Below are 22,517 nucleotides of genomic sequence, written 5' to 3' on the forward strand. Positions count from 1 at the left end.
GATTCCGGGCGCCGCTTCCTTCCAGCAGGCCCCGCCGCCTCAGGGGGGGACCCCGCGCCCCTCGCCCGGCCTGAGGTGGGCGGCGGACGCGCCGTTCCCCCCCCTCTCTCCCCTCCCTCACCCCCCCCTTCACCCCGCTTTCCCGCCGCACCGGGTTCGGCCCCGCCGGGCGGCGGCGGCTGCTGCTCCGGCTGCTCCGGCTTCCTCCGCCCCTTCCGCCCCCCCCCCGCCCCGCGGTTCCCCCCCCCCCTCCCCGTCCCCGCCGGCCCAGCCGAGCCCGGAGGCCCCCGGCAGCGCCGCATGGAGCAGCCGGCGGCGGGCTGAGCCCCCTGCCCGGAGGGAGGTGAGTACCGGAGCCCCCCCGCTGCCCGGGGGAAGGGGGGGGGACACACGCGGGGAGACATAGCGGGGGGGGGGGTGCTCGCCCACGCCGCCCTCCCTCCCAGCCCGTATCCACTCGTGTTTGGGGACGCGCCCCCGCCGCGGGGGGGGGAGAGGGGCCGGGAGCCCAGACAATGGGGGGGGACGGGGGGGGGGGCGGGCGCCTCCGTGCCGCTTGACTTGGGGGGGGGGGGGTGACCCCATCACGGGCCGCCTCTGCTCCCGCTCAGCCACTGTCCCCAGGGAGCCCATCACCGGGGGGGGCCGCATCCTGCCCTCGGGGAGCCGTGGAGCCCAGCAGCATCCCCTCGTCCTTTGGGGGGGGAGGGTGTGGGGGGTGCTGTGTGGGGAGGGGGGCTGTGGTATCACCCCTAAACCCGCTACCCAGGAAGGGGGCTGCCGTCTCTTTACACCCCCCCCCCTCCCCGGGCTCCATCTCCATCCCATACAAAGGCCGGGGCCGTTTCGGTGCTGCGAGGCCGAGCCCCGAGCCGCTGGCGGGGATTTTGAGAACGGTTGGGGCGGAAGGACGGAGCTCGGTCCGGGCGTCAAAAGGGGCTGGCAGCAATTTTTTAAAAATTTGCCTCCCCCCCCTCCCCCTCCCCTTTATTTATTTATTTAATTAATTTTTGGTCAATAAGGCGGTGACGTGTTATTTATAGCCGTGGCTGTTGCTCGTACGTTTATCGAGAGCGAAAGGGGCCGTGCCATCGTGCGGGGGGGGGGGGGGAAGTCAAAAAAAAAAAAAAAATTAAAATCAAAAGGTGCAAGGGACGGGGAGGGGGAGGATGGCTGCCTTCCTCCCGGGACAGAGGGGCTCTTGGCCCCCCCCCAGACTCCCATGGGGTTTGTTCCCACCAGCCCCACGCAGGAGCCCATCCCGATGCCGGCAGTGACCGGAGAGGTCCGTGGAGGGATGCAGGAGGTTTCGGGAGCATCCCTGGGAGAAGGGGGGTCCCCATCCCTCGCTGAGCACCGGCGGGACAGTAGCAACGAAGCGAAGCCTCGCCGTGGGGAGCGGCACCGGGATAAGCCCCCGGGGATGCCGTCCCCGTGAAGCCGGGGAGTTTGGAGGGCGTTTTGCCCTCAACCGCTGCCTCCCCGCGCCATCGTTTCGGTTACGGGTGGGTGTTTGCAAAAAAACCTTTCGACCGCATCCCGGCGTGCCCCAAGCAGCTTCACCGGCAGCCGCTCCTCACCGCGCCACGTTACCGTCCCCGGGGATGCCCTGACACCCTCCGGGACCCGGGAACGGGATGCCAGGGCTATTTATGGGGTAATGAGGTCTGTGTGTGTGTGGTGGGGGGGGGAAAAATCACCCTGATGAGGTTTTTTTGTAGGCAAGAGAAGGACCAGGAAAGCCCCTTCGCGATGGGGAGGCCGGGAGCAGCATCTCTCCAGGCCTCCACCTGCCTCTGACTATCCCCCAGACGCCTTTTGTGGTCTGAACAGCAGCATCTTCTCTTTTTTCTTTGTAAAAGAAGAAAAAAAAGCAAAAAACACCACCACCACCCCCCCCCCAAAGGAAAAAAAAAAGGAAGACACTCCCCCCCTCCCCTTTTCCCCCCGACGACGGGGCACGCAGCCGAGCGCTGGGTCGGGGCAGCAGCAGCAAAACCTTCCCCGCGAGCGCAGCCAGCTCGCTGATGAGATAAAGGAGCGTTTTTCTTTCGATTATAGTGATCGTAGGTGTTACTTGTAATAACAGGCGATAAGATCTTTTGGAGAGAGTGAGGATGTTGTCTGGTTGGTTTGTGTTTTTTTTTTTTTTAATTTTGGGTTTTAGGTTTTTTTTTTGGTTTTTTTTTGAAGTTTAAAGAAACTGGGGTTGTTGAGCGTTGGGAGATGTTTTGGCGAGGGTGAGCGGGGTGGATGCGGATGGTGCCCTTGCGCCGATTTCTGACGGGACTGATGCTTTCCTACCGTCTATGACTAAACTTTATTTAAAATAGAGTCGGCCTTAGCTGGTGCTGGGCAGGGTCTGCACCCCGTCTTCCTCCGGCTAATTGGGTTTGAAATGGAAACGCGACGTCTTCCCCCCTCTCCAACCCATCCTGTGCTGCCGGTGCTTTTCGGTCTGGGGGTCCCAAATTCTCTCCGCAGGCGTCAATTCCGGCCTGGCTGCGCGTTTGGCCCGGCACAATTTTGGCAGGAGAAGGAAATGCTGGTGATTAACGAGGGGAAAAAAAAAAAAAAAAGGTTTTCCCCCCTCCCCGTGCCCCGGCTTGTTTCCCTGGTGCCCTTTGGATTATCAGGGTGGCAAAGGGATCTGCCTGCCTTCCCCATCTCTTGGCTGCCGAGCTGGGCTTCCCGGAGGGAAATCCGGGAGCAAGGCTGGAAGGGATGCGGTGGGGACCAGCACGTACCCCAACCGTTCTCGGGGTGCGGCGTCGGGCTGAGGTTCCTCACCAGGCTGCCCGGGCAGAGCGGCTCGAAGGGATGTACTCGGGATGGAGGGGAACAAACGGAGGCGGGTTTTGGCGACGAAAAGGTCGGTGGGTTCCCCTGCGTGCCCCGGCTCCTTCCCCGCGTCCCTCTTTGGGGATGGGGAGTTTCCAGGGAAGGCGAAACCCTCGCCTGGCAGGGCTGGAGAGAGCCAAACCTGGTGCTTGGCCCTGCTGAAGCGATTGGGCTGCTCCCTGGCTATTTTTTTTTATTATTATTTTTTAATTATCATTTATTTTTTTCAAGCTGACTTCTGCTGCTACGCATCCTCCTTGGGGAAACGCCTCTGCTTTAGGAGAGAAGGGGCGATGCCGGTGTTATCCCGTTGGAGAAAGCAGGGGGATGCTGCCTTTAAGGCTCTGAATCCATGCTGGCATCACCGCATCCTTCTCCCAACTCGGCATCCCGTAGGGATAAACCCTGACGGCGGAAGCGAACGCGGGCACGAGGTTGGGGCCAGCCTGGGTGACGACGGGTGACGCGCTCGGCAGGAACCGACGGCTGTCACATGAGGCCACCGCAGGCAGCGGTGCCTTTCGGGGGGCCGGTTGGCAGCGGCCCCACGGCTCAGCGCTTTTCAGGGGGCGTGCGGTTTCCTCCTCTTCGGAAAGCCTCGGCTTTGAGGCAGAAATTAGGTAACGATTAAAAAACTAGTAATAATAATAGTAAATCAAGCTGCTGCTTCAAAGTTGCCCTTGGGAGGAGGAAGGTCTGCGCCGAAATGCAGAAAGGGAGCATCAGGAGCTCTGCAAAGGGCAGTTCCCGGTGCCATTAACCGCCTCCCCCTATCAAACCGATAAGCAAATTTCTTGTGCTATATTTATAACAATGCCACCGTCTGATGTCACGAATGTCCGCGATCCGGGAAGGTAAAAATGCCGGGAACCGGCGGGAGCGTGTTCCTCTTGGCAGGGTGTGCTGGGACAGTTTCCTTTTTAAAAGCGGTGGGGGAAATCTTTATAAAGGCTGAAAAGCCCAGAGGCAGGCTATAAATTTTGTATCCTCTCTGCATTTATAAAATATAAATGCCGGTGACATTCGTGAGCTGAAAGCCTAAACAACCGGCCTTCGGGACTGGAAAGATCCAGCTCTCGCTTCGGGATGGAAAATGGCTTTTCCAACATCGAGGTGGGCTTGCAGTCCCGGGACGGACCCGTGAGCATCCCTTCCAGGTGATGCTCCTCGGCATCCCGACCCGCCTCTGGGATTTTTCCATCTGGGATGAAACCTCCCTCCTGTTGCTTTTTCTCCTTCGGTTATTTTAAAATAGAGGTGCCCGGGCGGTGGGAAGCGCTGACTCGGCGCTTTGGGGATGAGCAGCACCCGGGGTCAGCTCCTGCTTGGCGTCCCCGTGGGGTGCCGGATGGGCAACAGGGCTGAAAACCCCGGTGATGGGAAATTCCCGACGCAGGGACAGCTCTTCTTAAACCAGCTCCTTCCGGACTTTATCCGAATCCCTCTGCGGACGTAGTTTATTCCCTATTTTTCTTGGGCTGCGTTTCAGCCTGGCGCTATCCGGGACCCTTTGCTGTAATTTTTTTTTTGCTCCGCGCCAGGTGTAAATTTCAGAATTTAACCAAAAATCAGCGTGAAAACCGACCCGAGACGCGGGGCCCAGACGCTGCGGTGACGGGCTTCGCTGGAAACCCCAGCTCTCAGCTTCAGATCCCCAATCTCTGTCCTTAAGCATCCGAGCCTCGATTTCTCCCCTCCGATGCCAAAAATAAACCAACTTGCGGCGTGTCCCCGCTTCGGGGGAAGGTGAGGGAGGTGGTGGCAGCGTGACGCCTTTTCCGGAGGGGTCCGGGCACGGCTGCGGTGGAAACGGGGCCGCATTTGCACCCGCTCTCTTCCTCCCCGTGGTTCTGCCCCTTATCTTCTTCCTCCTCCCGTCTCTTCTGGCCTTGCCCGCCCCTCGTTTCGGTTCCTCCTTCCCAAAGTATTTTGAGCTGCTGACAGCAGGGCTGGGGAGCGGTGGCCGCTGATTGCTCCGAATCGATATGATGAATTAATAAATACCCTGGTGGGTTGGGTTTTGGGGTTTGTTGGGGGTTTTTTTTGGGGGGGGGGGGTACTCGCAGGCAGGGATGCCCTGCCTTCATCCCGCTCCGTGCCCCCCGCCACCCCCCAGCCCGGCGCGACCCCGACGTCCTGGCCTAAGAAAGCCGGGTTTGACGCCGGGACCGGTGACTTCATCTCTTCCCTGGGGTCGAAGCAGCGAGAATAAAGCCGGGTTTGTTCCACTCCCACGCAACGGGGCAGGATGCGACCCAGCCCGGGGCCTCGGGGCGCTGCCGAAGGGGAGCACAGCACCCCCGGTTAGCGCATCCCCCTGGGATTTAGGAGCCGACGGGAGCTCCCATGTCCCGGAGTGCCGATGGGTTTTATCCTGCAGGAAATAGATTTCTTTTATTTCTTTCGGATCCCGAGGCTGGGAAGTTCCCAGGGCTGGATGTTTCCACACGTGGGTCACCAGGCACCGTGGGAGAGCGGGGCTCCGGCTGCCGGGGAGGGGACCGGGATGCTGGCTGGATCCCCTCGCCGCCCCGTGCCTCAGTTTCCCCATTGGTGCTGCCTTGGGCCGTGTCCGTGTAAATTCCTCATAATCCGGGCGAGCAGCACCGCGTCGATCCGGTCCCTGACTGCTGGGGGTGGCGGGGGGGGGAGGCTGAGGGGACCCGGAGGTTCCACTTTCACATCAGGTTTGGGGACGTTTTGGAAGCAGCGCCTCGGACAGGCCCTGCTCCCTTGGTGGTGGTAGAAGCGATGTTCGCGTGGCCCGGGGAGCATCCTTTGGGGGGGGGGCTGCTCCTTGTGCACCGTCCTTCCAGAGCTCTCCCTGCCGTGCCCGGCTCTCAGTCGTCCTTTCTCCTTGCAGGTCTCATGGTACCAAGTGACGTGTCCCCCCTGTGAGATTCGAGCCCCCCAACCTCCTGAGAAGATGTCAGGGATGCAGGTAAGCGCTGGGCGGAGAGGAGAGGCAGGGTTGGAGCAGGATCTCCAACCTCTCCGTCTGCTTCCGAGGTGACCCTGGGGCTGAGGAGGGACGTGGGGACACTTGTCCCCATCCCGTGCCCCTGCAGAAGCCCAGCACAGTGGGGACCTGTGGGTTTGTGTAGCCCCCCCCCCAACTCCCAGCTGAAAAACGCCATCAAGAGCTCCCAGGGCTGCCCAGAATCCCCCCAAACTGCTGCTGGTTTAAGTGGGTTTGGCTCAGAGGGATGGGGAGGGGGGGCTGGGGGTACGAGATGTGCCCGGCCGGGCTCTGACGCCGTCCCCCTCTCTCCGACCAGGCCGTTTGGCCGTCCGGTACAGAATGTATCGCCAAATACAACTTCCACGGTACAGCCGAGCAGGACCTGCCCTTCAGCAAAGGAGACGTCCTTACCATTGTCGCTGTCACCAAGGTAAGGCCATCACCCCCGACCCCCGGGGGGCTGCTGCCACCCCCCTCCGTGCCGGGATTTCAGCGGGATATCCGGAGCATCCCCGCATCCCGTGATGCGGCGTTTGCCGTGCTGGTGGGATCCCCTTGTCCCGCTGGAAGTCCCACAGAGCCGGCGGGGCAGGAATCGGGCCACGCGTTGCGTTAATTAATTCACGTCCCCGTTAGTTAAGGTTTCTCCAAAATGGGAGCCTCTCGAATGCCTCCTGGGAGGTGGAGGAGGGATGGGAGAGGCTCGCTCGCAATCGGGGAGCGATGCTCCGCTCCGGGGGAGGAAAAGAGAGGGGCTGTGGGTCGGGGGGCTCCAGGGTGCCCGGCAGCCGCAGGGGGCGGGGGGGGGGGGATCACGGTGACCTCCATGGGGCCACCAGCATCAGGGTTTGCTGGCCCCAGCATTGCCCTTTGCGACTGTCCCTTGCCCACCCCGTCCTGCCTGCAGCCAGGCAGGGGGGGCCGGGGTGCTCGGGGACAGGCAGGCAGCTGGCTGGGAAAGGCAGGGTGCAGCGCTGACACCCCTGTGGGCTTCTTCGGCGGGACGCTGCCGTCCCCGGGGGCTGCGGGCTCATGGCGACATCTCCGTAGGATCCCAACTGGTACAAGGCGAAGAACAAGGTGGGCCGGGAGGGCATCATCCCCGCTAACTACGTGCAGAAGCGGGAAGGAGTAAAAGCTGGGATCAAGCTCAGCCTCATGCCGTGAGTATCTGCGGATAACCGAGGACGGATGATTGCCACGTCCCTGCTGCGGTCCCAGAGCCACCAGTGACTCCCAGTCTGGAGGAGCCAGGGCTGGTGTGGGGAGGAAGCCCCCAAGGAGGGGGCCGAGTCCCAGGTTGGGGACCAGGAGGAGGGGATGGGGACAGCAGGGGCGAGCTGGCCCCTGGCAGGCAGGCATGAAGGCTGCCCCGTGTCCCCGTCACCCCTGAACGCAGCCCCCCCCCGCCCCACGGGCATCCAACCCTCGGGCCGACATGTCCCCCGGTCCTTGACCTGCCCCTGCGCGCCCCGTCCGTCGCAGGTGGTTTCACGGGAAGATCACGCGGGAACAGGCGGAGCGGCTGTTGTACCCACCCGAGACGGGACTTTTTCTGGTGCGAGAGAGCACCAACTACCCCGGGGACTACACCCTGTGCGTCAGCTGCGAGGGCAAGGTGGAGCACTACCGCATCATTTACTCCTCCAGCAAGCTGAGCATCGACGAGGAGGTCTACTTCGAAAACCTCATGCAGCTGGTGGAGGTGAGGTCGGAGCTGCCGCCGCTCCCGTCCGCAGCTTGGGGACCTTGGGTTTGGGGTCGGCGGGGGGGGACGCACACGCTAAGGGGTCAGAGCTTGTGGGGCTGCAGGTCTGGAGCTGAGGAGATGGTGGGATCTTCTCTGCTGACGCCGTAGGTTGGGACAGACCCCGGGGATGGGGGCAGGACAAAGCGGGCGGGGGGGGCTGGATGGGCAAGGCAGGATGCGCCGGAGGGACGGAGGGACCAGGAGGGGGGACAGGGACCCGACCCCTCCCACCCCGAGCCCCCGCTGGTCCCATCCGTGGCCTCGTGCTGCCACCTGGTGGGATGCCGGAGCTCGGCATCGCCTTGGCGGGGACCCCCCCACCCCGGGGTGTCACCCCGTCACCCGTGGCCGTGACACGCCGGCGGCAGGTCTGCCTCTCACCCGGCTCTCCCCCCTCGCCTCACCCCCCCCCCAGCATTACACCACGGACGCGGACGGGCTCTGCACCCGCCTCATCAAACCGAAGGTGATGGAGGGGACGGTGGCAGCGCAGGACGAGTTCTCCCGCAGTGAGTGGCCGTGGCCTTTCCCCGGCTCCTGGGGGGACCCCCCCCAGCACCCCCTCACTCTTCCTTCCCCCCCCCCTCCCTCACAGGCGGCTGGGCCCTCAACATGAAGGACCTGAAGTTGCTACAGATCATTGGCAAAGGGGAATTTGGAGGTGAGCCCCGTGTCCCCGACACCGTGGTGGCCCTAACGGAGGGGGGGGGGCTCCTCTGCAGCCCCCCCCCGGGGGATGGTGGGGCCCCGGGAGGGCAGGACACTTCCCGGTGCCTCCCGTGCCCGTCTCTCCTGGCCCGCAGACGTGATGCTGGGGGATTACCGGGGGAACAAAGTCGCCGTGAAGTGCATTAAAAATGACGCCACAGCGCAAGCCTTTCTGGCCGAAGCGTCCGTCATGACGTGAGTGTTACCTGGGCCGGGGGGGGAAGACACGCAACGCGAGGGAGGGGGCGATTCGCGTCCCTACGAGGGGAGGCGGGTGGTCCCCGATGCCCTGCGGGGACTGGGGGAGCCCCCTTTCTCCCCAAAAATCCCTGCCCTGAGCCCTCCTGTGCCGCGCAGGCAGCTCCGACACAGCAACCTGGTCCAGCTCCTGGGGGTGATCGTGGAGGAGAAGAGCGGCCTTTACATCGTCACCGAGTACATGGCCAAGGTGAGACCCCCACCCCGGGCACCTCCCGCTCTGCCCCCTTTGGTGTCCCCCTCACCCAGGGCTTCACCCCGAGGGACCCAACTGGGTCATCCCGGCTTGGGTGACATCTCCCTGGGACCACCGTGGTGTTTGGGGGGGCGGCAGTGCTGTTCCATCGCCCCATCACTGGTTCCAAAGGAGGGACATCATCTCTGGGTCCTGCCCCACGTGGAAGGGACGTCATCCCAGGGTCCTGCCCCACGTGGGATGGCATGGCGGGTGGGATGCTGACCCTGGTGGCACCATCTCTCTTCATCTCTCCAGGGCAGCCTAGTAGACTACCTGCGGTCGCGCGGGCGGTCGGTCCTCGGTGCAGACTGCCTGCTGAAGTTCTCCTTGTAAGTCTGGCAGCAAGGCACCGAGACTTAGCTGTGCCCACCACCCTGACCTGCACCCACTGGTGTTTTGGGGCCACCTCGCTAACCCCCTTCTCCCCCCACCCCAACCAGAGATGTCTGTGAAGCCATGGAGTACCTGGAAGCCAACAATTTTGTCCACCGGGACCTGGCGGCGAGGAACGTCCTGGTCTCGGAGGACAACATCGCCAAGGTCAGCGATTTTGGGCTGACCAAGGAAGCCTCCTCCACGCAGGACACGGGGAAGCTGCCGGTGAAGTGGACGGCGCCAGAAGCACTTAGAGAAAAGGTGGGTGAGCAGAGGTTGGGGGGGTCCAGGGAGATGGAACCCTGTTTCCCTCTGTCTGACCCCCCAAAAACCAGCTGTCCTGAGGGGGGGGAAGATCTGTTGCCCCCTCCCCGTCCCTACCTGAACCCGCTCATGTGGCTTTTCTCCCCCCCTCCTCCAGAAATTCTCCACCAAGTCGGACGTGTGGAGCTTCGGGATCCTCCTCTGGGAAATCTACTCCTTCGGGCGAGTGCCTTATCCGAGAATCGTAAGTGAAGACCACACACCCCCCTCCCATTCCCTCGGGGCTGGGTTTTGGGGGGCTCTCAGCCCCTATTTGAGGTGGGAGGGGCATGGCAAAAACACCCCCCCCACCAGCACCCCCCAAATCCTGAACCCCATCCCGTGTACCCCCAGCCCCTGAAGGACGTGGTACCCCGCGTGGAGAAGGGCTATAAGATGGATGCTCCCGACGGTTGTCCCGCCGTCGTCTACGAGGTGATGAAGAAGTGCTGGACCCTGGACCCCGGCCACCGGCCGTCCTTCCACCAGCTCCGCGAACAGCTAGTGCATATCAAAGAGAAGGAGCTCTACCTGTGAGACTGGGGGGGGGCTCGCCCGCCCCGCCAGCCGGAGGGGACCCACGCTGAGTTGGGGGACACACACACACACACAGAGAGAGAGCGGGGTGTGGGCACCCCCCCTGCCCGGCCCCGGCAGCGACCGGGGGGGCACCCCAGCGTGTTTCCCCCCACCCCCGGCTAATTCTCCCGGTCGCTTCCAAACTTCCAAATCAGTCTTTTTTTTTTTTTTTTTTTTTTTCCCCTCCAAGTTTTGGGGTGTTTTTTTTTTTGGTCTCCCAAGCTCTTTTTTTTTTTTTTTTTTTTGTAATTTTTGTTGTTGTTGTTTGTTGGGTTTTTTTTTTTTGTTAGATTTTTTTTTGTTGTTTTTTATTATTTCAAGCAGGGCTCAGCTGAGCGCTGGGCGTTTTACTAAAGTACGAATCTTATTTTTTAATGTAATTAAAAGAAGAAAAAAAAAGAAAAAAAAAAGGAGAGAGAAGAAGGTTAATAAAAGAAGAATAATAATAAAATAAATAAGCCAATGAAACGGACACACGAAAAGGAAACCCCAACGACAGAAGTGATGGTTAAAGGGGAGACGCTGGACTCGCCGCCCGGTTGGGAGAGCGCGGCCGCGTCCCCGCGAGACGCTTTTTTTTGGGTTGTTTTGCTTTAAACTCGTCGCAATGTTTGCATGCTGTCTCCAGAGGCCTTTTTTTCCAGTCCTGTCCAGTGCTTTATTCTCATGTAATGCTACCGACTGTGAGATTAAAACTGTAATAAAAAAAAAAAACCAAAACAAAACCCCATACATTCCACACGGACGCGGCACGTCCCGCCTCGCCGTCCCTCTGTCTCCGGCTCTGCTCCCGGGGGATGCAGCTCTTTTTTTTGGGGACACGCACACACAGAGCACCCCGAAGGTCCTGGGGGTGCTCTGGCAGGGTATAAGGTGGGGACAGTCTGTCGTGTGTCCGTCCATCCCCCCCCCCAGTCTCTGCTTGGGGTCCCCACGTATCGGGGATGAGCAGCCTGGGAATCGCTTGGCTCCATCCCCTTTATGAGAACCGAGGAGGTTGTGACACTGATGAAGCTGCCGAGCGATGGCAAAACTCCGCTTTAAGCCGGGCTTGAAGATGCTTAGGCCAGGCTGGGGATGTGTTTTTGGGGCTGAACCCCGGACCTTGTGGACCTTATTCCCTGCCCCGCTTGTCTCAGCCAAGGGGCTAAAGGTGGGACCGCCCCCCCCCCCCCAATATCCTGGACCCCCCCACCCCAAAGGAGGTGTCCCCGCGGTGTCCCTGCTCTCTTGAAGGGCGTCGAGTGGAGGTGATGTCTGGCCTGCGAGGCTCGTTTAAAATAATTTAAAAATTTAAAATAATTGCTTTTGGCCAAGGGAGGATTATTCGGCGTTAGACGACACGCTGGGCATCGGCTTCGCCGGCTGCCTGGTTGGTGAGCCGGGCTCGATGTGTTCTGGGTGACGGGGATGTCATCACCGGATGAAGCAGCTTTACTTTTTGGCTTTACGAAAATTAAAAAGTCGTTTACGGGCAAAGCCTGCAAGAAACGCGGCTTTTGAAATGGTGAGAAATACCCGGCGCCTTGGTGCGATGGGCAGGCGTCAGGGAGGAGGTTTGATCCGCCTCTGGATCCCCCCCCCCCAGCTTTGAGCTTTGGCTTTTCCCGAGCCCCTTCCCCACATCCCAACCCCCCCCCCCCCGCCTGCCTTCCTCCCCCTTTACCCCGAGAGCCCCGGAGAGTCTTCCTCTTCCGAAAGGATCAAAACTCGGGGAAACCAGAGCGCCCGGCCGTTCCCAGCGCGATTCCAGCCGCAGCGATCGCTCGCCTCTTCCCATTTCCCAAACTGCCCGCTGCTTAATTCCCTCGACGCCGCTTGGAGCAAATTACCCTGGCTCTAATTACAACCCGACGGATCCTGGACGTGCGGAATTCCGAACATATCCCCCCTCCCGCGCCCCGGCAGACCTCGCCGGCATCCGTGGGCTGCCCGCGCCTCCTCCCCCTCCGGCGCTGACTCCATCACGAGGATTATTTTTAGCGTGATGTACAAACCCATTCCCATCACCCAGCGGTGTCGTTCACCTCTCCGGCTCCGCTTTCCGTCTTTTCCTTTTGAGAACCCCAGGAAATGAAGGCAAGGTTGGAAAGATTCCCCCCGCACACACACCACCCCCCCCTCGCCCCGTGGGAAAATTGTGCGCGTGTTTTCGGCCGGCGCGTGCCTTCGCTCCGGGCTCGCTCTCCGTCACCGGCAGCGAAGCAGCACGCGGTCCCTCCATGTGCCCCGGTTACGTGCTCTGTGTGTCCGTCCGCGTGTATTCGTGTCACCGCTCGGGTGCAGGCTCTGCCGTGGGAGCCGAACCCCCCCACACCCACACACCCCCCCGCCTCACCCCAACAATTTCTCTCCTCTTCCTCCCCCCCCCCCAGCAGCATCTCTCCTGGCAGCAGACATCACAACCGCCCCCTCGGTGCAGAGCCTGGGTGTCCCCCCCCAACAGCTCTGCCAGGACACACCCCCCCCCCCCCCCCCAAAATCCTGACTCTGGGCAGCCCCGTGATGAGATGAGACGGTTCCGAAGGAATTTAGGGGGGATGACACGCACCTCAGCAGCGTCCCGGCTTCTCTTCGCCGGTACCACCCCGGGGTGTCCCAGGGGATGCTCTGCCAGGGCACCCCGGGGCGAGGAGGGCGACGGCCAGCCGGAGGTGCTGGGTTTGATCGGGGTACCCGGCCGTCACCCCTCCTCCCGCCCCAAAATCCTTCCCGTGGGCTGGCGTTGAACCTCCCCGCGCAACGCGGGGGGCTCTGACGCTCTTCACCCCGTGGGCACCTGACAGAACGATTCCCAGCGCCCGTACGTGTGCGCGCATACACGCGTGTGCGTACACACGCACGTGCGCACCCCTTAGCAGAGATGTGCGGGAGCTCTATCACACGGAGCGGTACAGGGTACTCGTTATCAAACTAAAACGCTCGCGATATAAAGCTGTTTAATCGTTATATACGGGGAGAGAGAGAAGAGCTGCGCTTGACCTTGTGAAGGACCTTGCAGCAGCAGCTCCCCGCCGAGGGATGCTCTGCAGGTGGAGAGACAGCTCGGGGTGCAATTAAACGCGAGGGGGTTTGGTTTGTTGGGGTTTTTTTTAAAAAAAAAATAAAAATAAATTACATGCCGCAACGTGTGACATAGAGCCTGTGTGATAGATCGCTCTCCCGGAGTATAATTAAGGCTTAATACCGCATATCAATAGCAATAACTCCCCCTCGCCGTGGGATTTCTTCGTCCTCAGGCGATGAGGACAGATTTGGGGGAACGTAAAGGCCGGGTTCTGTCGGAGCAGGAAGGTTTTACACCGAAATGGCCTCCCTAGGTCACGAAAAGGCAGCTTTGGTTTCCTTGCCGTACAAAGCTGACCGCCGCGGCGCGTTTTGGCCAAGACAAACTCCAGACTCTTTTAGCTTTATTTAATTACCTGCAAGTAACATGAAAGAAAGTCATTTTATAGGATAATTTACAACACCCTTACCCTAAACTGTCTTTATTCCCTACGTTAACGACACGGTGGCAATTTTTTTTTTTTTTTTTTTTTTTGCCCCTGGTGATTGCTGGGCAGGAGAGACCCCGCTGCCCTTTGAAGGGAATGTCACGCTCAAGACCTCAGGAGATTTTTTGGGGTTTTTTTCTCTTGAATTTTTGGCAGCTGAAGCTCGCGGTGGTCCGTAACAGCACCGGGAGCCTCCGGCCGGGCTGTCTCTTCCGAGGTCCCTTCGTTTTTCCTCCCAAACCTCAGCGCTTCAGCATTTTCTTCATAACTTGGGGGGGGGGGGGGAAGGAAAGAAAAAGCAGAGATTAATTCGTATTGCGGTTTAATCAGCGGTTTCTCTCTTGCTTTTTTCGCCGGTGGGGACTTCAAAGAAAGGGGGGGGCGGATGTCCCCCCGCTGTCCCCAGCAGGCAAGAGCCGCTCCGCGGCTGGCAGCAGCTCCCTGCCCAGGGGACGCTCGGCTCCCGGGTCTGTTCCAGATGTCACCGTCATGGGATGATGTCACCGTGCCTTATCCCCGTGGCCAGAGCAGGCGGCTGCCCGCGGGCGGCGATGGGCACAGCAGGGTACCCCCGTCCCCATCCCGTTGAAGCGTCCCCGTCCGCGGGCGGGATGAGCGGAGGTGACTTTGATGCAGCTCGCCCGGGGTCAGGGCCGAGCGTGGAGGTCCCCGTGTTGGCAGTGCCTGTCCCCATCGCAAGAAGTGACAATCAACCACCAAAAAAAACCCCGCAAGCGTGACTTCTCCCAGCGGAGAGGCTGCCTGCTTGATTTAGAAACGCCTCCTCGTTTCCTCTCCGGCGCGCACACGCGCACGCTCGTGTGTCTTTCCAGGATTTAACTCGCCTAACTCGGGGTCTTCAAAGGTTTAAACCTTTGGGTTCCCCCGGATTTCAGGCGGACAGGGCTCGGGTTCCTGCCCTTCGATGGCCTCGTTGCTAATAGCCTCGCAAGCCGAGGTCACAGAGCCTTCCCTTCCCCTGCACAATCTACGGGATAACTCCAAGAACCGAGCTCTCCGGGAGATCCCGGCCATTTCTGGTCGCCTTCAGGGATCTCTGGAGCATCCCGTGAAACCCTGGTTGAGGGGAGAGCTTCCGCCGGAGCCCGTTCTCCCGTGGCCCGGCGAGAAGAGCTGAACCGATCCCTCTCACCGCGGCGAAGGGACCCGTTCGCATCCTAGTCAAATCAGGCGTCAAGGCAGGGAGAGGATCCTCTTAACTTCCGCCGGCTTGTCTGAGGCTGGCTGCTACTGGGGGCTGGTTCATCTCCCTCCTGTCTAATCCACGGAGATGTGTGATATAGCATAAGCTAATATAATAGGTCATGCAAGGATTTACATCTCATTACTGCAGGTTAGAGGCCCGGGAGGAAGGATGAGTCATTCTCACTCGAATATATTTCAGGGATAAGGAACAGTTCAGCTGCCCAAAGAAAAGCAAACGGGAAATCAACCCCCCCTTGACCACCAGCCCTCCGCCACCCTCTGAGCTCCCTCCCTCTTCCACCTCCAGCCGGGACGCCGGCCTCCCTGGGGAGAGCGCGGCCCGAAGAGCCCAGGCGGCCGGAGGTCCTTTCCTTTGCCTTTCGCTCCATCCCTGTAAAACCACTTCCCTGGGCTGCAGAGACCATCCTCGTGATCCCCCTCCGTGGGGCGCGTCCGGCTCCCGGGGAATGAGCGTCCCCGAGTGCCATCCGGTAACGGCGTGCTGATTTTCACCTAGCCGCTTCGGCCAGGCATTTCTGCTCATCAAGAACTGTTTTCTCTTAGTTTCTCAGACAGGGAGGCTGCGTGGTAGCTGACCCATCTAACCCAGCTGGAAAAAATCGGTCCTGACTTCAAGTCTCTTGCTGTTAGCGAACGCTTAGACGGAAATCCGGACTGAGCAAAGCTCCTAGGACCGGCCACGCCAGACGTCGGCTCTGAACCCACCCGAGGCTCAAACCTGGGGCGAAATAGCTCTGGGATACAAGCAGGGATGTTTTCCCTTCTGCCTGCCCCTCTTTGCATCCGGTTCTCTGACCGACAGCCAAAACTTGAGCACGCCGATGGCGAGGGGAGGTCTGCCGAGTGCCCGGGGCTCCCAGCCCCTTCTACGCCGGGGGTTAAAATCCATCTTCCCCGGGCTGAGCACGGGGAAAATGCTTAGGGGGTCTGCAGATAGGAGCGAGAAGTGAAAATCATCGCTTGGAAGGGTTGGTAGGACTCAGGAGCGTTGACTCAGGGCGGGCGGCAGCCACAGGGACACGCGAGCGGCCCCGGGGGCGGGGGGATGCTGCGGGCCCCTCGGGTGGGCGTCCCTCGGCAGGGGAACCACCGGCATCGTTCGGGATTTAGCCGTAGCCCCGCAGAGCCTTCGCCGGGACAAATCCCAGCAAATCCAAGCAAAATACGTGATTTATTTTTTTAATTTTTTTTTTTTTTTAATTTTCCTTTTAAGACAAATTTTTGCCTGGTGCTACCTTGGGCAAAGGGGGAAGGGAGAATCTCTTCGCCAATCCCTCCTCCCTCTTTCACTTTAGCGTTTCACAGCTGTTCCATCATTTTAATCCACGGAGATTGTCTTTAAATTTCGGAAATGAAATGATTTCCCGCAAGCCGGGATTGGAATTTGGATCCGCGCTCATTTTTTCATGAGCGGAGAAGAAAAAAAAAAAAAAAAGGGGGGGGGAGAAATGTATGTTAAAGCCAGGCTGGCCATCTGGAAGGGAGGTGCGTGTCTGCTGCCATTAATTGCTCGCTCCCCGAGGCCCACGGTGCGGCTGCAGCCACGGGAAAGAGCGGGAGTGGGAGTGGGGGGTCGGATGGGAGCCAGGAGGGGCCGAGGGAATTACACAACGAAATCGATGCCTGCTCCGTCCTCGACCTCCAACCGATAAACGCCCGGCTCCCAGGGCAGGGGACTGATAGCAGCTTTTATTAGAATTAATTAACATCATTAATCCCACTAGGAAAGAGAGGAACGAAGCGTTTGGGGCACGCCGGCCCTTAGATCTTCGCAGCTATGAGCAAACAACAGTTGGAAGCGGCGTAGGGTACTTCTGCAGGCGGCTGAATCCCGGCTTCTCCTCCATCAGAGCCAAAGGATGGGGGGGGGGAAGAAAAAAAGTGGGGGGGGGGGGAATAAAAGCTGTTTCTGTGGGTTTGCTCCAGCGCAGCCCCCGGGTGGGATAATGAAGAGGGCAGCCCCCGCCTTGGCTTCACCCATCGCCGGTACCCCAGGGGGTCCTTCCCGGGGAGGGGGGGGGTATGGGGGGATCGGCGGGGGGGGGCGGCTCCGCCTCTCGGGGGGGAGGTGGGGGGATGCGGGGGGAGGCGGGGGGAGGTGGGGGGGATGCGGGGGGATGCGGGGGGGATGCGGGGGGGAGGCGGGGGGAGGTGGGGGGGATGCGGGGGGATGCGGGGGGGATGCGGGGGGGAGGCGGGGGGAGGTGGGGGGGATGCGGGGGGATGCGGGGGGGAGGTGGGGGGATGCGGGGGGGAGGTGGGGGGATGCGGGGGGAGGCGGGGGGAGGTGGGGGGAGGTGGGGGGGAGGCGGGGGGGAGGTGGGGGGAGGTGGGGGGAGGTGGGAGGGAGGCGGGAGGGAGGCGGAGCAGCCGCGCACACACCGGAGCTGTCTGTGCCCCGGTGCCGCAGCACCGGCAGCCCCGCTCCGCTCCGCTCCGCAGCCCGGCCAGCCCGGCCCCGCCATGGGCCGTGGGGAGATGCGGCCCCGCTGATCCCCGCCGATCCCCGCTGATCCCCGGCCATCCCGGTTCCCGGGGTACGCGGCTCCGCAGCATCCCGGTTCCTCGATAACCCGGAATCCTCGATAACTCGGTACTCCGGTATCCCGGGAACTCACCTCCACGGCATCCCGGGGACTCACCTCCACAGCATCCCGGCATCCCGGGGACTCGTCTCCGCTGATCCCAGCTCCGCGGTGACCCCGTACTCCGGCTCCCCGGGAACTCCCACCCGCAGCCCCCCGTGCCCCCGGCCCCGAGCGTACCCCGGCTCCCCGGCACTCGGTTCCTCGGTTCCCCGGGCTCCCCCGCAGCTCAGCATCCCCACGTCCCCCTCTCCTCCGTCCCCCGGGACCCCATCTCCCCATTAACCTCAGTTCTCCCAGTCCCGGTAACTCCGCACCCCGGTTCCCCGTGCTCCGCCGGCCCTTGGGCCCCACGGCCCCCCGAGACCGTGCCCATGGCGTTCATGGTGAAGAGCATGGTGGGGGGACAGCTGAAGAACCTGACGGGCGGCCTGGGCGGCGAGGAGAAGAGCGAAGGCGAGAAGTCTCCGGCCGAGGCGCAGGGCATGACCCGGGAGGAGTACGAGGAATATCAACGGCAGCTGGTGGAGGAGAAGTGGGTGAGATCGGCACCGGGTACCGGGATGCGCTGGAGCCCCCGGGATGCCAACGGGGGGGCTGGGGACAGTCCCTCTGCAGCCCCCCATCCCGCGCATGGGAGGGTCGGGGGGACGCAGCGCTGGGGGCGGCAGGGAGTTTAATGAACCCCCCCCTAATCCCTTAATCCGCTTCCTCGCCTGGGAGATGGATTGTTTTCTCCTTTCAGAGTCTGGGGACACACACACACACACACACACACCCCCCGTGGGGAAGAGGGGTTTTGCAGAGGAGATGGGGGGTACTGGGGTTTGGGGGTGCGGGGGGGGGTAGGGATGCTCCAACCCAGGGACTGGGGGCACCGGGTGCCGGTAACCGCCCTGTGTGGTTCGCAGGATGGAGAGAGATGCCCAGTTTGCCCAGCGCAAGGCGGAGAGGGCCACGTTCAGGTCCCACTTCCGAGACAAGTACAGGCTCCCCAAGGTACGGCCGGGCATGGCGGGGGGGACACACGCACAGGGAGCCCAGCCCCAGCTCAGCCCCCGCGGGGGGGGCCTGGCGAATGGGGTCACGGCGGGGGGCCAGACGAGCCCCTTGGCTGGGTGGGGTTTTTTTGGGCTACGAAGCCCAAATGCAAATCAGTTCTGCTAAAAAAAACCAAACACCCCACCCCACCATCCTTCCACCCAAATCTCGGCCCCTTCCCGTCACCCCCCGAGCACCGCGAGCCCCCAGCCCCGAGCAGCGGGACCCCCCGACACACACCCTCCGCCTCGCTCGGTCTCCCCCTTCCTCTCTTTTGACCCCTAAATCCAGTCGGAGGAGGGAAAGCCGCCTTCACCCCGGACTCCCAACCCCATCGCCGGGAGCGGAGCCGGAGTTACGCCTTCCCGGCTGGATTAGCCAGCCCCTCTCCCCAGATTATTTGGCAAAGGTTTCCCAGCTAAACTCTTTTTTTTTTTTTTTTTTTGGAACTTCCACCCGACGAGTGAGTCACTCGAAACAATTTAATCAAGGCTAATTCAGCCGTTCTTGGAATTGCCACAAGCTCTTCTCCCCCCAAACCCACCCTTAATTCAGCAAGAATCTCTCGGTGGTGAATACTCTAAATTGGAGCCGGGCTAATTTTAGTTCGGAAAGGTCGGCTAAGCTGAGGGATATTGTTCAGATTGTTTGATATTGTTCAGCCAGCCTGGATGCACACCCCACTGCTTCTCACCCCCCCTTCTATCGCCAGGAAATAAACAGCTGGAGATTTTATTTTTTCCCTGCCAAAAACGAGAAAAGGCAGAAAAAGGAGAGGTGGAGATTTTTTTTTTTTTCTTTTTCTTTCCTTTTTTTTTCCTCCGGCAGGAAAGGGACATTCGTTCAGCTCTGGCCCCCCGATCCTTTTGCCGCTTTCTCGCGCTCGAGATGTCCCTTCTAATCTTTCGACAAGTTTCTTCTGCTCATTACTGATCCCGCTTGGCAGCCGGGCTGCCTCTCGCAAAGTCTCCCCGCGGCTCTCCGGCGCAGAGCCGACCCCGCTCTCCGGTGGGAGCAGTCGTTAACCGTACGCGTAGCTTAATTGGGTGCCTAAACCTCCGATGCGAGCTGAAAGCCAATTTATACTGATGCTGGCACACGCTCTCGCTGGGTCCGTCGGCGGGTGCCGGGGCTCCGCTCGGCCGCGTCCCCTCCGGGTCGGCGTGAGGATGAGCGTGAGCCCCGGGGACCGACCCACGGGCGTCTTAAATTGGGAAAACGGCCCGAAGGTCACGCAGAACCCGCCGTGCCCCCCGCAGCGCGTGCCTTCAGTGCCCCCCGCTCGCCCCCCCCGCCCCGTTCCCCGCCTGCGGCACCCCACGCCTGACTTTCTCCCGGCCCGTTTCAGAACGAAACGGATGACAACCAGATCCAGCTGGTGGGAGGTGACGTGGAGCTGCCCAAAGAGCTGGCCAAGATGATCGAGCAGGACAACGAAGAGGAGGAAGAGAAGAATTCGGTTATCGGCCAGCTCAGCAATATCCAGAACCTGGACCTTGACTCCTTGAAAGACAAAGCTTCGGCCACGCTGGAGGACCTGAAGCAATCGGCTGAGAAATGCGCCGTGATGTGACCCGGCTGACCCCCCCCTTTCCCCGTCGACGTGACGGTGGGAGCGAAGGGAGGGGGACGCAGCGCAGGGTCTGGCGGTGGCCGTTGCCTGCAGCGGGGACCCCACTGGTGTCGTCACCCTTCCCTCGTGTGAGCCGGGTCCTCCCGAGCCGCGCGAAGCCTCCGGTCCCTGACCCAGATGTCCCTGATGTGCGTGGCTTTCCTTTCTTGTTCTCCGGTTTGAGGTTAGAGCAAAGAGCCAGCATGTGTGCGTGCGTGCGTCCGTGTGCGCCCCCCCGACACCGCGCCGTACCCCAACGCCTCCTCCTGTTCCCCGGGCAGCGGGTGTCTGCAGCGAGAGCTGGAAAGGGGCAGGGGGGTGGGTTTCGCGGGGAAGGAAAGCCCCGAGCGACCTCGGAGCGTTATGGAACCACGTCGGCACGGGAAGGAGAAGGCTTTCCAGCGGAACGGTGGCCGTACGCCGTGTCTCTGCCTACGCGTTTCGACCGAGCCGCCTGGAAACGCCAGGGAGGCTCCAACTCGCTTGGCAAGGACGAGGCACGACGAGAAACGTGTGTTCGTGTGTGTGTGTGTCCCATCCCAGACATCCCACGGGAAATAACGGCCTGTCCGTGCACGAAACCCCGACCCCGCTGCCCTCGAGGGTCCCTCGCAGAGGAGTCAGGACCCGCTGTGCGATCCCACCTGGCCCGGCAGGAAGGGGGAGCGTTGAGGACCAGAGGGATAAATCCTGACTTAGCGCCTGAGAGGAACGAAACCCCCTCCTTGGTGCTCAGCCGAACCCACCCCCACCCTTCCTCGCGGCGGCGGTGCACCCTCCATCCCCCGGGGTGGGATCCGCTCGTGTCCTCATTCCTTCCAGGAGAAGAACGAAGCGATAAGGGGGGAAAAAAAAAAAATAAATCTCTTCCTCCTCCTCTTCCTCCTCCTCCTCCTCCTCCATCGTGCCGTAGTTGTGCGCTGTGCTCAGCTGAGTGTCTCCCATGCCGTCCCCGCGCCGCGGTACTGTTATAACCGGTGGAATAAATACCAGGAGATGTCTATGCATTTCTTTCTCTCCTCCAGCGGTATTTTCTGACGAAGGTTTCGGGGTGCAGAGAGATTAAGCGCATCCCCTTTTACAGGGCGGGGCGGGAGGGGACACGGCCGCACCGGCGGGAGCTCAAGGGACAAATCTCTTGCAGCGTCGCCCAGAAGAAAAACCGTCGCGCCTGGTTTGCCATATTTCCTAGCGAAGGGATGCTACGAGCAGCTCTGTGTCAGCAGCCTGGGTGAAAAACAAGCGAAAACTCCAGATTTCACAGATTTTTTTATTTTTTTTTTGGGGGGGAGGTGTTATTTTAGTAAAAACCAAGCCTTCGGATCACAGCCCAGCTCCCCACCGCAGTCTCACGGGCACCGCGGGGTGTCCGCGGCGCCGCTCCGAGCAAGGACACGTCTCCGCGATAAATACAGGTGTGACTTCAAACCTGAGCAGCTCCGGCCCCCGCCAACATCCCGGCGGGCGGTGGGTTCCTGGAAAGACCTGGCACCGGTCGGGAATTCACTGCCCCAAATCCCGACGGAGCCGATTAACCCCGATTCGGTTTTGCAGGGGAGGTGGGGGGGGGGGAAGAGTGGGTCATCCAGGAAAACGTAGGGAAGGGAGCTGAGAATCTGGAATAATAATAATAATTATTATTTTATTTATTATTTTATTTATTATTATTTTATTTATTGTAGTTTTATTTATTATTATTTTATTTATTATTTTGTTTATTATTATTTTTATTATTAGTCTTTTGTTTATGATTATTTTCTTTATTATTATTACTTGCTTTATTATTATTATTATTATTACTGCAGCGAGGATGCTGGATCAGGCCATGCCTCCCCTAAATCCCCAGCCGACGGCAAGGCTCGATCCATAAAACATCCCGCGGGCGAGCGGGATCCCCCCAGCCGGCGCAGACCTGGGGAGGGGGGTGCCGGGGGACGAAGGCCTTTGGTTCATCCCCACCCGTAACCCCAGCGGGACCCTTCCCCCTCACCCGCGGACTCTCCGGCTCCGTGACTTTAAACCTCGGCGTAGAGCGTTTCCCGGCAAAACGTCCCGAGCTTCGAGGATGCTTCGAGGTCGCTGGCCCCGTCCAGGATTTGGGCTGGGGCGCTCGTCGAGAGCCCGCTGCCGGGTTCCCCGAGCATCCCGGCTGCACACGGGCTAAAAACCTTACAGCGAAGAATTAGTACGGATTACAGCAGGGGGAAAAAAAAAAAAAATTCTATTTTTTTTATTTTTTTATTTTTAAATGTTTTTTATTTTTTCCTACGCTATAAACCCCTGTATAATTCCCTAACCTATGGGGCCATATAGGTTTGGAGTGGATTTATCCGAGCAAACCCTTACCGGGCGCTGGCGGATCTCCGCTGAGGTTCCAAATAAACGCCCCAGGCGCGGAGCAGCACCACCCCCCCCCCCGCTCTGCCCCATCGCGCGGCCGCAGGATCAGGCCCCTTTTTTCTGCCGGTGAGCGCGGGCCGATGGAAGCGACGGCCGTTAAACGATAAAACGAACGGCCGCGGAAGGACAGGGGATCTCCGCTGA

The 22,517-nt window shown here is 60.6% G+C and overlaps 3 protein-coding genes across 3 annotated transcripts in view; 2 read left to right on the top strand and 1 right to left on the bottom strand.

The window, feature by feature from the left end:
* Positions 1 to 22,517, bottom strand: part of LOC104640441 (cytochrome P450 1A4-like) — an 87,803-nt gene that overhangs the window by 21,745 nt on the left and 43,541 nt on the right. The gene's annotated exons all lie outside the window — the stretch shown is intronic.
* On the top strand, positions 246 to 10,424 carry CSK (C-terminal Src kinase). Its single transcript, XM_075764407.1, has 13 exons — positions 246 to 343; positions 5,705 to 5,782; positions 6,120 to 6,233; positions 6,854 to 6,966; positions 7,289 to 7,508; positions 7,969 to 8,062; positions 8,149 to 8,214; positions 8,357 to 8,456; positions 8,619 to 8,709; positions 9,013 to 9,086; positions 9,198 to 9,393; positions 9,554 to 9,640; positions 9,790 to 10,424. The coding sequence occupies exons 2-13, from the start codon at positions 5,768 to 5,770 to the stop codon at positions 9,970 to 9,972; spliced, it is 1,353 nt and encodes a 450-aa protein (XP_075620522.1). The 5' UTR covers positions 246 to 343; positions 5,705 to 5,767; the 3' UTR covers positions 9,973 to 10,424.
* Positions 17,116 to 20,982, top strand: CPLX3 (complexin 3). The gene is made up of 3 exons (XM_075764221.1): positions 17,116 to 17,855; positions 18,232 to 18,319; positions 19,710 to 20,982. The coding sequence occupies exons 1-3, from the start codon at positions 17,695 to 17,697 to the stop codon at positions 19,932 to 19,934; spliced, it is 474 nt and encodes a 157-aa protein (XP_075620336.1). The 5' UTR covers positions 17,116 to 17,694; the 3' UTR covers positions 19,935 to 20,982.

This window comes from Balearica regulorum, chromosome 12, assembly GCF_011004875.1.
Source record: "Balearica regulorum gibbericeps isolate bBalReg1 chromosome 12, bBalReg1.pri, whole genome shotgun sequence".
NCBI classification, from domain to species: domain Eukaryota; kingdom Metazoa; phylum Chordata; class Aves; order Gruiformes; family Gruidae; genus Balearica; species Balearica regulorum.